Raw genomic sequence first — 18164 nt, forward strand, 5'->3', positions numbered from 1 at the left:
GCTTTCTCTTCTTTCAACAATAACATGCTAATTTTACTCTCTAATTAGTCCAAACCACAGTCAGTGATAACAAAACCATTCTCAAACAACCAACCCTAGGTTCCCCTCATGATTTTCAAACAAATCCAACACGGATATGATTTTCATGCAATACAAAACTACCACATGTCTATCTATAGACGGAGTATTGAAAAGGAACAAAGAAATCCCTACCTCAAATGGAGAGACCACATGGAGAAGATGAAGGCCAAAAACCAAAGTGCTCCAAATCGCCAAACTTTCAGATTAAAAATGAAGCCCTCAACCCACTCTACCTTTCTTGCAAAGGACTTAGTATAGATTTACACTAGACGAGAGAGAAGATGGTTCTAGGGTTTTGAAATCAAAAGGGAGATGAACAAGTGATATTGAAAGGTTGTTATTAAAGCCCATTAATTGGAAAATGAAAGGACAAGTTAGAATTAAATGAACACTAACTAGCATTAAATGAACACTAACTAGAATTAAATGAACACTAGTTAGAAATATGAATGGACAAGTTTGTCATAAAATCCCACTAATGGAATATGAATGGATCACTAATTCGAATTGAATGAACCATTATAAAATTTAATAGACACTAGTTGGAATTAAATGGACATCAACCCTTGGTTTCCAAACACAGCTAACCTGTTTTAAACCTACCCAACACGACCAAAGACTCATATACAAAGAGTAAAGGATGGAAACAGGAAAAAGACAACAATACATCCACGGAACCGAGTCTGAAATACAATTAAACAATGAAGGGAAAACCGGGATCGCTATATACCTACTGTTGAGAAACCTCTTGTAGCTATGGATGATCTTGTTGTCCTTCCTCCAATTTGTAAAAAACCACCTGGTAGGCCAAGGAAGAATAGGATTTCATCTAGGGGTGAGAAGATAAGACGAGTACAGTGTGGTAGATGTGAGAAGTACGGTCATAATAGGAAGACTTGCAAGGAGACATTGCCATGAAAGACATTATTGATTTTGTAATAGAAGTATAAAAATAATGCAGTTCTTCGGCAATAAATAGTCCATAGCAATAATAGTATGGTCTTTTAGACTAGATTTGTGAGGAAACATTGCAATTAAAGACATTTTTACTATGTTCTTGAATGGTTGTCTATTCAAGTTTCTGATTTGCTTGGTGGTTGAGTTTGACATTTTAATATATTTTTTTAATGTGGTCGAATAAGTTTCATGTAAATGAACTTATAATGGAGTTTGTTCAGTAGGTGTGAAGGTTTGAAATGGCTGTGCTCAGCCTGTGCTTTCAAAGTAAAAATTTTCAGTATTTCAGAGTAAACTTTTACTTTATTGCAGAGTAAAATTTTACTTTTTTCAGAGTAAAACATTGCCTTCATTCACATGAAAGTAGAACTTTACTGTCTTTCAAAGTAAAAACTTACTATGTTGTTGAATGGTTGTCTATGGATGTGATGAGCCTGTGGTTTCACAATAAAATTTTACCTTATTTCAGAGTAAAATGTTACTTTTAGATTAAAATTTTACCTTATTTCAGAGTAAAATTTTACTTTTATAAAGGGTAAAATTTTACTTTTAGATTCAGAGTCTAAAATTTTACTCGTTTTTCAAAGTAAAATTTTACTTTTATACAGAGTAAAATTTTATTTTTAGATTCAGAGTGTAACATTTTAGTCTTATTTCAGAGTAAAATTTTACTTTTATACAGAGTGAAATTTTACTTCTAGATTCAGGGTGTAACATTTTACTCTTAGATTCAGAGTGTAACATTTTATTCTTATTTCAGAGTAAAATTTTACTTTTATGCTAAGTAAAATTTTACTTTTTGATTCAGGGTGCAACATCTTACTCTTATTTCAAAGTAAAATTTTACTTTTATGCAGAATAAAATTTTACTTTTAGATTCAGAGTGTAACAGTTTACTCTTATTTCAGAGTAAAGTAAAATTTTACTTTGAGTAAAATTTTACTTTATTTCAGACAGTATGTTACTCCCTTAGAAAAGCATTTCCAACCTGCACCAAAAATTACCACAGTACACAAACTCCCCTGATGCTCATCATGCAATCTTTGTGCAAAAATAATCTAACAACACAACTACATATATCATCAAAGATACACAAGTATAACCTGTATCATTGTATTCTATCCATAACAACGTTCATTCCTAGTCAAAACAATATCCTGCTCTAATAATGTATTAATCATCAAACCATAGTAAAATTTATTAGAACAATAGACAGCATTTACAAAAATCGAAATTACATACATCATTCACAGTACTTCCCCAAAAGTTGTCCACGTTGTCGTCCTTGAGGTCTTAGCTCTTGCCTATTTTTCTTTTGAGGTTGAATTGTTCCTCAGTCCATGCTTTTGGATAATCATTCAAAAATTGATGCACTATTAGTGCTCAGAAATTGTTCATTTCATCCTTTACCATAGAATTTGTAATAGGCTCATCTCTTATGATTTGGCGCATGATATAACATACAATAATTCCGCAATCAACACTGTTAATAAAAATCAAGATCTTGTTAGATTTAGTCAAATTTGAAAACTACCAATTCAAGCATGTAGTAGTAGCGTGAAATACTTACGATGTTGGGCGTTGTTGTGGACTATCTTTCACCGAAACCAAGTTTGCAAACTTTCTTCTACCTCTTTTCGTTTTGTTGGCCAACTTATTCTCCACATATGTTATCTAACATCATTGCATAATTGTTTGGTCACGATTAAATACAAGAATAAAACACAGTAAAAAATTACTGATAATATGATGCAAAGCACTTACAATCTTTTTTGCATCCTTAAGGTAAGGATCATCTCTGTTGTCTCTTGGCCTTTAAAAATTGTAATGTCTCCACTCATCAAATTCAGTGTCAAAGACAAGAAGTGTCAGTGGTAGAGTTTTTCTTCCTTCTTGTTCCCATTAGAGTTCATGCAAAAGTGAAGGTATTGTAGCCATTCAAATCTTGCTCAAGCACTTCGCCAATTAAATGATTTCTCAAATCTCCATAACCCCATTTCATGAGTGACTCCATTTAATCATATAAGAGTGTCATATCTCAAGTTGTGTTGGTGACAAACTGTATGAGTTGTCAATCTTTGGCAAACGAAATAGTAAAAATTAACTCTAAAATACAGTGCAATGTTACACTAAACCACAGTAAAATTTTATCAATTCAAACTAAACACAAATTGATGGCTTACCCAACAAAGGCTTAAGAAAAAGAATGACTTATTCTTTTCTGGCTTCTTTGCTTGTTGCTCAATCTGAAGCATTTCTACAAAGCTGTCAATGACCTACAAAAACAAAAATCAATTAAATATATGTCAATTAAATGAATTATTTTTAGTTATTGAAGTGAACACTAGTCATTGAAAATTGTATGGTCACTTATATTTTTTACAGTATCACCATCTCTCAGATTTGCATCCACATCATGCAATATAACATATACTCCATTTCCTGTGCTGGACCATATGATTGCACTAGTCATAAGGTTAAAAAAAAATGTTGATTAACATGTTGCAGTTTGATAATAGTAAAAATCTATTGTTTGATAAAATTAAAATGGTCTTACTCTGTGGTTTCCAAATTGTAAATCTTGCTCAGTAGACACTTATCATTCTCATCAAGCAATTTGCATATTGCAGCCTTATCCGGAAACAAAACCCTTTCAACTGGTTTTGGTTGGCTTAGAAGTAAGTTGTCAACACAAATCACTTCATTTGATATCACTTCAATTACTTGTTTTGTGGTCCTTTTTTTCTTTGCCTCTCTTGGCTCATATTCAAAATCAGACATCTCTTTTTTCTTCCCCCCCTTGATTTTGATTTTCTTGACCATGGATGTTTGCAATGGCTCTATGACTATACGTGTTTCTGTCAATGTGGTTTGAATCCTAAAGTTTTGCTCTTGTTCTACTCCTTTAGCATATGGCATTTCTTTAGAAGCAAAAGCTTGGGTAGTCGCATGAACAACATTTTCTTCAATCTGTTCAACCAACTATTTATTTTTAGATTCGAGTACTTCAAACACCTTTCTCAATTTCTCCATTTCTTTCTCTGTGTTGCTCATCTTTTCTATCATTTCTTTTGTTTTTGCCTCTTGATCCTATTGTATTTTTTGCATTGTTTCCCTTATTTTCTTCAGTTCTTCAACCAATGCCATATTCTCACTTTTCAGCCTCTTGTTTTCTTTTTGAACTCGTTCTAATTTCCCAAGATCAATGAAGTCCTTCAAAGGTTGATCATCTCCTAAAGCTTCAGCTACATGATCTTTATCTTCTTTAGTCTCCAAATTTTCCTCTATGTCCAATGCATCTTTTTCCTCATCATTGCGAATGAGTTTTATTTCTTCTCTGGAAATGGGTTTCAGTTCATCGTGATTCACCTGCATTTGAAAAATAGAAAAGAAAAGAAGTCAGCAATGAAGCAAACTTTACCACTAGAGTAAAATTTTATTTTGTTTCAAAGTAAAAGTTTACTCTGATTTAAAGTAAACTTTTACTCTGTTCAACAGTAAGTAAAATTTTACTCTGTTTCAAAGTAAAAGTTTACTTTGATTGTAGATAAACTTTTACTCTAATTTTAAGTAAACTTTTACTCTGTTCAAGAGTAAGATTTTATTATGTAAGTATAATTTTAAGCAAAGTGAACCAGTAAGGTTGAGTTTGGAAAGATGATACCTCTTCGGGCTTTAGTGTTTGGAATGACCTCTTCATTAGCTTTTTCCTCAACGTTGATAAGTCCCATCGAAGGAGCCTTGGACACAAATTTTTTCTTTGAGGTTGAATGAGTGTAGTATGCTCGCATAACTAGTACTATAAAATAAAAAATCGAAATTAGTTAATTCTGTAAAGATAGATTGCATAATATTTCAAGTAGTTCATTTTACTTACCAAAAGAAAAAGTACACATCTAGTTACATTTTCAGGACTTTCTAATGAAGACTAGATTGAAGTAGTCAACGTAGATGCAACTACAGTCAACCATGCATACGAATTCATCATTTCCAAATCTTCTACAAGGGCGACAAAAGCCCATCCAACTAGTAGACCAGTTGTTGGTAATAGCAAAGTTGCCACAACAAATAAACATATTATTTGTGCAACATCCTCAACATCAACTATCGTTGTGCTTTCTAATGCATCTTCCAATGCCTCCCGAAAACTCTTTATGGATATTCTTGACATATTACGAAACCTTCTCTGCACAAAAAGTGATTCTTGTTTCTTCCCATATGAGACGTCTACTTTTTCTTTCCCGATTTATCCCAAAAATCAAAGTAACGTCACTGTCCCGTATGTCACACATTTTCCCCCCAAGCTTAAATCCCTTTGCGTGAAAGTCATAAGATTTGATCACATCCATGATATTATCATCAACTTTCTTGAACTTCTTTAACACCACATCTTCTTTCTTCCAAAAAGATTTAAACAACGTCCCAAAAGGTGTTCTCTTGAGGGCAATAATGTGTCTTTTGACCTATATTGTTTCACATAGTTCTCCCTCTTCCATACTCCATGTACAATATTCAACTTCGAAGGTTTTGTTGTTGAAGGCATTGGATTGCTTTCATTAGAGCCTTCATCATCACTAGCATTGGATTGAACTTCTTTACTATTTTTGCTTTTTTTTTTTTAAGGGACTTTTTTCTTTTGTATAGCCGTAGGTAGAACTTCAAAATCATCATCATCACCACATTTGCTTCTTGTAACAACCATTTTAAAACACTAAAAAGTTTCCCTATATCAATAGTGTAACATTTTACTTTAAACAACAAAGTGACAAAACAATAAGCACTAAAGAAAATGCACAAACATTGTAATGAGACAATAAAGTTTTACTCTGTTTGGCAATAAAACTTTACTTTTATTGAAAGTAAAAGTTTACTCTAATTGGAAGTAAAATTTTACTCTGAACAATATACCCTAGGAAATAAACAAAAAAAAAAAGTACAAAATTTATAGAACCAAGAATCAAGAAAACCTTGTCTCAATTTTTACTATACGCAACACAGTTCTGAAATTAACACGTACAATTCACATTCAAATCGAAATCAGAGAAATGACGAAACTACAATCACATTCACATACATAAATACATATATATATATATATATATATATATTCAGATACAAATTGATATACACATTTATGTAATGAGCAAAGGCTAGAGAACACATACAACAAGAAATCAAGAGGAATTGATGAAAGCCTAAAACTGCACAAAACATTGTAATGAAACAGCAAAGTTTTAAAGTAAAATTTTACTCTGTATAAAACTTTACTCTCATTGTAAGTAAAATTTTAATCTGGTTGGAAGTAAAATTTTACTTTGAAAAATTCATGAAGCAAGTGAAATTGAAAGCATTGAAATTGCAGGACCAAAACACTATAGAAATCGATGCAACGAAATTGAAGCAAAACTGCATACACCGTTCTGAAATACCTAAATTAGTTTTCAAAATTTTTAAACCTTAACATTCTCACATGATTTAGTAATTTAAAGTATTTTAAGATAGTGATAAAAATTTTAGAATAGATGATCCTTAGTGTAACCCAAAATCCCAAACTCTACTCACTCTAATGCAATAATGAAAAAAAGAAAAGAAAAAAACAAGTTTATTAAAATCACTGACCTCTGTATTTTGTTAGAATAAAATTTTGTTATAAATCAAACAAAATCTTATATGTCAATAATTTCAAATAAACAATTTTCAGCAGCACTGATTCAACACACACATTACCAAAGGGTTAAGACAAAATGAGGATAAGTGGTGGCCATCTTTAACACGAAATCCTTAGCAGCCTTACAATCCCAGCCCATACCATGCCAACGTAATCTCGTACACCACTCCCAAAATGAAAACAAACCCAGACAGACTTCATAATATAAACAAACTAGCAGAAAGGAGAAAAAATCACCTGCAAAATGTCTAGAGAGAGAGTAATGAGACTCAGAGGAAGGTTTTCAATCGATGAAACAGAGTGATGGGAGAGAAACGGTGGAATTGTTTCATATTTCCCCACTTATATGGAAGGGCATTTTAGTCAATTCATCATATTTTTTTAATTGAGGGGCTTTTGGGGCCATTGTTTTTTTTTTCCGTGGGCTTCACACAAAATAGGCCCAATGGGAGGGGCTTTTCACCAAAAATCCCAAAAATCATTACTTTTACCTTATTTTCAAATTTATATTTTAAAAAAAATAATAATAATATTTCTTCGGCATGACCCTAAAAACAATTGAAAATATTAAAAACAATCTTTCTTAGAAGTTGAATTTATTATAAAAGTTCTACTAGTATATTACTTTTGAAATTATAATGACGTAAATACTAAACTTCAATTTCAAAACACTTGCAGACATAGAAATCAAGTGTACACATGCACACACATGAACTATTGTTACATAAGGTGTAGAAATTCTTGAATTTCTTATTCAAATTTGTTAGTTGTTAATCAAATACATTTAAATTTGTACAAATTGTTATAGAAAATAATTTTGAATAATCTTACAATGAAATGTGAGAAATTAAAATTCAAATACATTTTATAATCTAGTTTCATAAATGACAGCCTGAAGCAAGACAGCGTAAGATCTTATTGTTGGAACAAATTGTCTTGAATTCTTCAGTTGGTGTTGGTCGAGTCTTCAAAACTTGGCGATGATCTTGTCTATGTAGGACAGAAACTTGGTGCTTCAAGTTGCATTACTATGTCGCTTTCCTAAAGACAATATTTGCACACACCAAAAGGTGTGTAGGGAGTTACAGCAAATTTGCCTCTAGGATACAATGAAGCATGATCTAAAGATCAAATCTACCGGTGTTTGCACTGACGACAGTAGATCAGAATACTCTTGATATAATCAAGAAAACCAAGACACTAATAATCAAATCTACAGAACTTGATTACCAGTAAGAAAAACAAAAAAAATTGCTTAAGAAACTCTTGATCGAAAGATCAAAACCAAGAGGGAGGGAGGGAGAGATAGAGAGAGAGAAAAGTGTAGGAATGCTTCTGAATGTTTTTGGATGGAATGAAATGGCTGATTTCACAACCTATTTATAGGCCTTGATGCACCTGATCGAATAGTCATGTCCCTTGATCGCATCCGATTAGATCTAACCGTTGGATCGACAATCTACGGTGCAGATCATTTTCACACCAAATAGATGCGTTGACTAATCATACCCAATCACGATCGAGTGCTATCTCATCCGTATGATCGCGCGCATCTCCAATCAACGACTATGATGAACCTGCTCCAGATCGGACACACAACCGTTTGATCGGTTGGTTGACTCATTGCCAACGGACTACACATCACTGCCACGTGGAGCTAACTGTATTCCACGTCACCCATGCCACATTGGGTCCACGCCATCGCTCCAACCTGTCCGTGCTAAGTGCAAAGTGCGCCATCAAATGCCACACAGCCCACTGCCCACACCACGTACACGAGCACGTGTACGTGTGCGGATGGTGCGAAGCACCATCCTTGCGGTGTGGGTGCATGCATACTAGATTTCACCTCACAATTCCATATTCAAAGGAATATTCCATGTAGCACTTTATTAAGTGCTTCATGTTTTCCTTTCTTTCCGATGTGGGACAAAGTTCCCAAGCTTATTTAATGCTTTCCGAAGAACAACAAGGAAGGTTTTGAAAACACCCAAAAATAAACTATAAGTTTGAAAACCCATTTTGAAAATTCCCCAACATTCCCCCATCATTTTCAAAATATCAGATGATGATTCTTGGTTCACTTGGCAGCCTTATGCATAGGTGAAGATATCTTACGATTTGAATCATTCACTTAGTGAAGACATCTCAAAGTTAGTCAAGTTGGCATGGTAGACTTGTCTTTGAACTAGCGATCTTATTTGACTAACCGGACATGTCTCACGTACAGTACAGGTTACCTCAAGTATTCAAACAAACCGACATGTGGATTGGCCTTGTGTCTATATCCTGTTTCATGAGCACTCTACAGTCAAGCCCTTTGACTCATAGGAAGCAGCACCACCGCCTACACTCACATAGGTAAGCCTACTAAGAGTACCCCTGTAATTTACAGTACCCTAACAACTCAGAGTTTGCTAACTCATACTCTTCTTTTCACATTACAGGTACCAAGCACTTCAACCTTGGGATGAAAATGAAATAAAACTAAGTGCTTGCAATCACGACATATGGTGTACTTGGACTCATTGAACTCAAGACTTGATGTTTCTTCAAGCATTGAGTCGAGTTTCCACTAGGAGTGATTATGTTAAGTGGGCTTAAGACCCATCCCTTTTGATGTTTTCCACACCAAATCCCTTACAAATCCCTTTGTTAAGGGGTTAGCCAAGTTTTCACTTGACTTTACATAACTAATGGTAATCACACCTGTTGTGATTAACTGCCTAACACAGCTATGTCTCAGTCCTATATGCCTGGACTTTCCATTATGGACATGGCTATAGGCCCATGATAAAGTTACTTCATTATCACAATACAAAGATATTGGTGGCATAGGTTTTGGCCATATCTTAATCTCTAACAACAGATTCCTTAGCCACTCTGCCTTTCTGCTACAAGAAACCAATGCTACAAACTCTGACACCATGGTTGAGTCTGTTATGCATGTTTGCATCTTAGAACCCCAGGAGATAGCTTCTCCTCCAAGAGTAAAAATCCAACCACCAGTGGACGAGTGATCTTCATGGTCAGTTATCCAACTAGCATCCGTGAATCCTTCCAGCACTGCTAGATAGCCATTATAGACTATTCCATAATCTATTATTTTCCTCAAGTACCTAAGTACTTAGTTAAGAGCATGCCAATGCGCACTACTGGGATTACTAGTGTATCTACTAAGTTTTCCTACTGCAAAAGCAATATTAGGTCTAGTGCAAGTCATGGCATACATCAGGCTACCTATTACTCTTGAGCATTCTAGCTGATCAACAACCCTTCCAGTATTAGGATACAATTTCAAATTTGAATCAAAAGGTCTAGACATGGGTGTACAATTATATTGATTAAATTTCATAAGAATTTTCTCAATATAGTGTGACTGGGTTAGAATCAAATTATTGTTCTTTCGTTTGATCTTAATACCCAGAATTACATCAGCCAAGCCCATGTCTTTCATACTAAAGCTAGATGACAAGAAACTTTTAGTACTTTCAATGACATCATTGTCAGTACCAAAAATAAACATGTTATCTACATATAGGCATATGATTACACCTCTATTTCCAATAAACTTACTGTACACACACTTATCAGATTCATGTATCCTAAAACCATTTGACACTATTACTTTGTCAAATTTCTCATGCCACTGTTTTGGAGCTTGTTTCAGTCCATATAATGACTTCACGAGTTTACACACTTTCTGTTCTTGACCCTGTATAACAAATCCTTCCGGTTGTTGCATGTAGATTTTCTCATCTAACTCTCCATTTAGGAAAGTAGTCTTAGCATCCATTTGATGGATTTCAAGCTTGTAGATTGAGGCTAAGGCAATCAACACTCGAATGGTGGCGATTCTAACCACCGAAGCATATGTATCAAAATAATCGATACTCAACTTTTGAATAAAACCCTTAGCAACTAATCTTGCTTTGAACTTGTCAATTGTGCCATCAACTTTCATTTTCCTTTTGAAAATCCATTTACAACCAATTGGTTTGGATCCAGGTGGCAAATCAGCAAGTATTCGGGTATTCTTGCCCATGATAGAATCCATCCATCGTTTATTTCTTCTTTCCAGAAAGCAGAATCTTGAGACTTCATAGCCTCCTCAAAGGTTAATGGATCTGAATCCATATTCAAAGAAATCAATGTTTTCTTACAATAAGCTTTCCCAGTTCCTTTTACAAGGTAAATAACGAAATCAAGGCCAAATGACTGACTTCTCAATCCTAGCCCTCTTACTCCTTCTTAGCTCAATAGGCTCGTTAGGTTCATTAGGCTCAATGGGTGTTCATGTCGTTCACTTTCCTCTGTAGACATCAAAGGAGTTGATTCATATCCTTGATTAGAATCCAACCTTGGAATGGTTGTGAAACGATTCTCATAAAATACCGCATCATGAGATTCAATGATGGTATTTGTTTCCATTGAACCATTGGGCTCTACTACTAGAAACCTATATGCTTTGCTATGTATAGTATAGCCAAGGAATATGCATTCAATTCTGTTTTCACCAAATTTCTTCTTTTCAGGTTCAGGCAATCTGATTATTACTCTATAGCCCCATGTTTTCAAGTAACCAAGATTAGATTTCTTGTTTTTCCATAGTTCATAAAGAGTAACATTTCCTCCCTTAGGAGGAATTCTATTGAGTATGTGATAGGCAGTGAGCAAGGCTTCACCCCAAAAACATAACTTAAACTGGAGTAAGAAAGTATAGCATTAATCATTTCTGTTAATGTCCTATTCTTTCTTTCAGCTACTCCATTTTGTTGTGGTGCGTGTGCAAACTTCTCATGAATAATACCAACATTTTCACAATATTTTGGAAAATGGTATTCACCGCCTCTATCAGACCTAAGTCTCTTTATTTTGACATTACACTGATTTTCTACTTCTGTCTTAAAAATCTTGAATTTATCAAACACCTCATCTTTTGAATGTAAAAGATAAATATGACAATACTTAGAAAAATCATCGATGAATGTTACAAAATATTTCTTACCACCTCTAGTGGGGGTACTATACATGTCACATACATCACTATGTACAAGTTCAAGCAAAGATGTGGTTTTATCTACTTTAGGAAATAGAATGCGAGTAATTTTTATTCCACACAAAATTTACATTTTTCAAACATATCAATGTCATACTTAGGAATTGAATCTAATTTAACCATATCATGCCATTTCCTAGTATTAACATGAACAAAACGAGCATGCCATAAAGAAAGAGAATCAACAATATAAGCAGAAATAGATGTATTATTGATAATGTTAAGTTTGAACATTCCCTGATACATGTAGCCCTTCCCAACAAAAATTCCACCCTTAGACAGGACAAATTTGTTCGACTCAAATACTAACTTGAAACCATGCTTATTAAGCAGGCTTCCAGATATAAGGTTTTTCCTAACATCAGGTACATGATAAACATCATTAAGACTTAAGACTTTTTCACATGTGAACTCTAGATCCACCGTCCCTTTGCTTTTGATAGCAGCAGTTGAAGAGTTTCCCATGTAGAGAACTGTTCCATCACTCACTTGTTCATAAGTAGTGAAACGGATTTTGTCATTGCAGATGTGCCTTGTTGCTTCTGAGTCAATCCACCAGTCACCAGCATCTTCGAGCATGTTTACCTCGAATACAATAGCCACAAACTTGTTCTTGGCATTTGATGCTTCTGGCTTCTTCTTGTATGATCGGCATTCATTTCCGAAGTGCCCTGGCTTGCCAAAGTGCTAGCAAGCGCCTTTCAACTTCTTAGCATCTTTCTCGGGTTAGGGTTCACGTTTACGCTTCTTTTTGTTGAACCTCTTGCCATTATCCACCATGTGAATCTTGGAAGTCTGAGCCAATTGGTTTTCTTTACTTTCAAGAAGTCTTGACTCTTCCTCAACTTGGAGGTGTTGAGCCAATTCCTCTAAAGTTAGATCTTCCTTTTTATGTTTCAGAGTTTTCTTAAAATCCTTCCAAGAAGATGACAGTTTTTCTATTATCGATGAAACTATAATAGATTCATCCATGTTCATATTCTTTTGTTGAAACTGACTCAAAATATGTTGGATCTCATGGAATTGATCTATAAAGGGCTGTGTATCAATCATAGTAAAACGCATAAAATTACTAACAAGAAATTTCTTACTGGTGGCATCCTCGGTGAGGTATTTTGACTGTAGTATGTCCCAGAGTTGCTTTTCCGTTTCCAAATATTGATACACATCGAATAGAGAGTCTGACAGTGCATTCAGAATGTGTCCTCGACAAATGTAGTCGTCATTCTCCCATTTGGTTCTGGTACGGGTTTGCTCCATAGGCTCATTTTTTTCCTTTACCGGATAGGGGGTAGTCAGCACATAGACCACTTTGAGAGTGGTGAGCAAAAAGTGCATCTTTTTTTGCCAGTGATAGAAATTGCCACCATCAAACCGGTCAAGCTTCATGAAATCTTGAGTTATTTTCTGAATAGACATCGCCATATCCAAATATTGTCTTTAGATTGTTGGAGCAAATTGTCTTGAATTCTTCAGTTGGTGTTGTTCGAGTCTTCAAAACTTGCCGATGATCTTGTCTATGTAGGAAAGAAACTTGGCGCTTCAAGTTGCGTTACTATGTCGCTTTCCTAAAGACAATATTTACACACACCAAAAGGTGTGCAAGGGGTTACAACAATTTTGCCTCCAGGATACAATGACGCCTGATCTAAAGATCAAATCTACCGGCGTCTGCACTGACGACAGTAGATTAGAATACTCTTGATATAATCAAGAAAACCAAGACACTGATAATCAAATTTGCAGAACTTGATTACCAGTAAGAAAAACCAAAAAAATTGCTTAAGAAACTCTGATTGAAAAATCAAAACCAAGAGAGAGAGAGAGAGAGAGAGAGAAGTGCAGGAATGCAGGAATGCTTCTGAATGTTTTTGGATGGAATGAAATGGTTGATTTCATAGCCTATTTATAGGCCTTGATGCACCTAATCGAATAGTCATGTCCCTTGATCACATTCGATCAGATCTAACCGTTGGATCGACGAACTACGGTGCAAATGATTCTCACACCGAATAGACACGTTGAGTAATCATACCCGATCACGATCGAGTGCCATCTCATCCATACGATCGCGTGCATCTCCAATCAACGACTATGATCAACCTGCTCCAGATCGAATACACAACCGTTTGATCGGTTGGTTGACTCATCACCAGTGGACGACAAATCACTGCCACGTGGAGCTGACTATATTCCACGTCAATCCCTGCTAAAGGCAAAGATTAAGAATCTCCTCAATTATGGGGTTTCTTTATTGGGCTATATGTTGTGTTGTTTATCTCTTTTTTATATTTGTTAAGTTGATTGTTGAGCTTCTATGATTGTTGGACTATGATAATCTGAATGTGAAATTATTTTCAAATATTTAAATAATCTCCTATCAATTGACCTAAAAAAATTCTTACTAAAATTTTTATTTTCCCCTCGCAAACATACATTAATGTGTACTAATTAGGCATTCATTTTTTTATATACTCATTGAGCTATCAAATTGATTCTCTTCTTTTTTATTATAGGTCCAGAGCAATGGTATTGTGCAAGTCATTTTTGGGATAAAGTGCTAAGAGTAGAGTTATTTTGAATTATTTTGTTGAGACATTAGCTTTTACTTAAATTATAGAACTCTAGTTTACTTGATGGTGACAATATATGAACTCAACTAAACTAAATTTGTGGATTGTTGTTGAGACTTTCCGTATTGTTGATTGAAGTATTACTGATTGAGGTTTTATCTCTTGAATAACATAAATGCTGGTCCATTGTTACTAATATCTATTTAGCACAGTCATTCTTTTGTCAGTGATTCAAGACTGACTTTGAGGTGAATATGATGTTTTTCTTTGCTTTTGTTCTTTTAATCAAATTTCAAATTGCTTTTGAATGGCAGTGTCACAATTGATATTGAAGTTTTCTTCAGGATTTTTTCCCCTTTTAACTACAATCCTCTACAACTTCGATATTTGTAGGAACTAACCACACCACACCATGGAATTCTTAGTTTCAATTTTTGAAATTGTATAGAATTTGGGGGAAGCAACTGGAAAATGGTTTGGATATATCAACAGCCTTGATGCAAACTTCAAAATTTTCAAAAGAAAGATAGAGGAATTGAGCAGTCAAGAGGATGATATAAAGACTGAACTGAGCAGTGCAGAGCAGCGGTCAGGGATAAGAAAAAAGAAAGTAGTTCAAAACTGGCTTGGCGATGTGCAAACTTTGCAAAGATAAGAGCAAGAAGTAGTAGGATGGAATAATGTCTCCTCACGTGTAAAATTGGGAAAGCTTGTTGTGGAGAAGATTCAAGAGGTGGCAGAACTGCAGGAAAGGGATAGATTTTCTAATGGTTTGTTGATTGATGCACTTCCAACTAGTAGACTGTTCATACGAACAATGGGATGTTTTTGTGAAAACACAAGTGCAAGGAATATGGAGAACGTTTGGAAATACGTGATGGATGATGAGGTTAGAAGGATTGGCATTTTTGAAAGGGGGGGAATCGGCAAAACAACCATCACGCATCACATTAACAATGAACTCTTGAATGAAGCTTGTAACTTTGATGATGTTATTTGGGTCACAATATCTAAAGCATTCAACATTAGAAATCTACAGAGGCAGATAGCCAAGGCACTGAATCTTGATTTGTCGAGTTATAGGGATGAAACAAAAAGAGCATTAGAACTGTATACAATGCATTTCCAAAAGAAGAGGTATGTGGTCATCTTAGATGATCTGTGGAAAGCATTTCCTCTAGATAAGGTGGGTATTCCGAAGCATCCATATCTAATGGATGTAAACTAGTGTTAACTATACGATCGTTAGAAGTGTGTAGGAAGATGGAGTGCAGAGCTGTCAAAGTGGAGCTTCTCACTGAAGATGAAGCACTGAATCTATTTATGAGCAAGGTTGAAGAACATCAGATGGTTGAAATTGCAACAAAAGTTTCCAAAGAATGTGCACGTCTGCCTCTTGCAATCACTACTATAGTTGGCAGTATGAGGGGAGTAAATGATATTGTGCATTGTTTCTTGCAACAAAAGTTGTAAGAAAAGTTGCCAAAGCTCCAACATTGTTTCTTGTTTTGTGCATTGTATCCAGAAGACGATATCAACCCTAGGGAAGAGCTGATAGAATATTGGATTGTTGAGGGACTAATAGCTGAGATGAATAGTATAGAAGCAATGTTTGACAAAGGTCACGCTATATTAAATAAACTCATAAATACTTACCTGTTTGAGAGTCTTACCAACATATATAAGGAAGAATTCGTGAGGTTTCATGATTTGATAAGAGATATGGCTCTCAAAATAACATCAACTAGTCCTCAATTCAGGGCAAAAGCTAGTGAGGGATTAGAAAGAGTACCATATGAAGATTGGTTTGAGGATCTTGAGAGGGTTTCCTTAATTTAAAGCAAGATAGAAGAACTTCCTTTTAGACCACCGATTTGCCCTCGGCTCACCACCTTGTTATTGGGATATAACCCATTATTACGAATTCCAGATTCTTTCTTTGCGCATATGCATCATCTCAATGTATTGGATTTGTTCGACACCTACATAGAATCTCTACCAGATTCCATCTCCAAGTTGGCGTTAGTCCAACCTTTCATATGGAGAACCCACTAGAGAGAGTAGGGGTGGCAACCTTTCCATTGAAGATGGGTGGGGGTGGCAACCGCCCCACTAACCATGTCTTGATTAACTCCTGTCCCTCAATTGTGTATAAATTGAGGTGAGGAGGAGGGGTTTGATAGAGAGAAAGGCAGTGAGCAAAACACTAAGAGTGTGTGAGTGAGAGTTCTATAATGAGTGAGTGAGGTGTGAGTGGTGTAAACTCCCTCCGGGAAATTCTATAGTGGATATCTCTCCAGTGGACATAGGCAATTGGCAAACCACGTAAATCTCTTGTGTTATTGTGTGATTGATTTCTGGTGTCTCATAGTCCTAACAAGTGGTATCAGAGCCAAGTTGGTTGCGTTTCGAAAAAACAGAGTACAAATTTTTGAAACTGGAGATGGACTCTGGCAGGGATTGTATGTCGATAAGGGACAAATCCAATACCTTGAGTCGATGCATATGCATAAAGAAAGAATCCAGAATCCGTAATAATATTGGAAAACTGTTCTCCCTCAATAGTAAGGTGGTGAGCTCAGGGCAAATGAGTGCTCTAGAAGGAAATTCTTTTGTCATATTGAACATTAAAGATACCCTATCAAGATCCTCAAACTAGTCTTCATAGGGTACTTTTTCTAATACCTCACCATCTCATACCATGAATCAAGGACTAGTTGATGTTATGTTGAGAGCCATAACACATTCTTCCTTATTTATGTTGGTAAGATTCTCCAACAAGCAACTATTTATGAGTTTGTTCAATATAGTATGACCTTCATCGAACATTGCTTGTATACTGTTCTTCTTAGTTATTAGTCCCTCAGTAATCCAATACTCTATAAGTTCTTTCCTAGAGATTTTATGGTCTTCTGGAAACAATGCACAATACGAGAAACAATGTTGGAGCTTTTCATCATTTAGGCAACTATAACTAAATTTCAGTCACTCAAACACCTCACTTTCATTATCCCTGTTCTGTTTTGTCGAGCTGATCAATTCATTTAATGCATTTCTCCCCTCATGAATGTCATTTACTCCTATCATACTTCCAGCTATAGTAAAAATAGCAAGGGGAAGACACGCACATTCTTCGGCAACTTCTGTTGCAAATTCTTTCACTTTCGGAGTAAGCACTGTTTGATTTTCTTCAACCTTGCTCATAAATAGATTTAATGCTTCCTCTTCCGTGATAAGCTCCACTTTGATAGTTTTGCACTCCATCTTTCTACACACTTCTAACGATCTTGTAGTTAACACCAGTTTACATCCATTAAATCTGGTTGGTTCCGGAATACCCACCTTCTCCAGAGGCAACGTTTCCCATAGATCGTCTAAGATGAGCACATGCCTCTTCTTTTGGGAAAGAATTGTATATATTTCTGATTCTCTTCTTAGTTCATCCCCATAATTTGAAAGATCAATATTCAGCTCTTCAGTTATCTGCCTCTGTACATTTCTAACAGTGAATGCTTTAGATACTGTGACCCAAATAACATCACCGATTCAAGAGTTGATTGTTGATGTGATGTATGATGGTTGTTTTGCCAACTCCCCCCATTTCGTAAATGCCAATCCTTCTAACCTTATCATCCATCAAGTATTCCCAAACTTTCTCTATGTTCCTTGTACTTGTGATTTCACCAACAGATCTAGTAGTTGGTATGAACTGTGCACTATTTGGAAATGCATCAATCAACAAATCATTAGAAAATCTGTCCTTTTCTTGCACCTCTACCACTTCCTTAATCTTATCTACAACAAGCTTTCCTAACCATATGCGCAA

At 35.3% G+C, this 18164-nt stretch overlaps 2 protein-coding genes across 2 annotated transcripts; one reads left to right on the forward strand and one right to left on the reverse strand.

Annotated features, from left to right (window-relative positions):
- Positions 1-12491: 12491 nt before the first annotated feature.
- LOC145813264 (uncharacterized) lies at positions 12492-13190 on the reverse strand. The gene has a single exon (XM_082908546.1). It carries the CDS (start codon positions 13188-13190, stop codon positions 12492-12494), a length of 699 nt encoding a protein of 232 aa, XP_082764672.1.
- Positions 13191-13401: 211 nt separating this feature from the next.
- On the forward strand, positions 13402-15566 carry LOC145813268 (putative disease resistance protein At4g14610). Its single transcript, XM_082908550.1, has 5 exons — positions 13402-13450; positions 14282-14294; positions 14653-14671; positions 14787-14948; positions 15048-15566. The coding sequence occupies exons 1-5, from the start codon at positions 13402-13404 to the stop codon at positions 15564-15566; spliced, it is 762 nt and encodes a 253-aa protein (XP_082764676.1).
- The last annotated feature ends 2598 nt before the right edge of the window (positions 15567-18164 follow it).

Source organism: Camellia sinensis, chromosome 2 (genome assembly GCF_055761805.1).
Source record: "Camellia sinensis isolate YWXY chromosome 2, ASM5576180v1, whole genome shotgun sequence".
Lineage (NCBI taxonomy): Eukaryota > Viridiplantae > Streptophyta > Magnoliopsida > Ericales > Theaceae > Camellia > Camellia sinensis.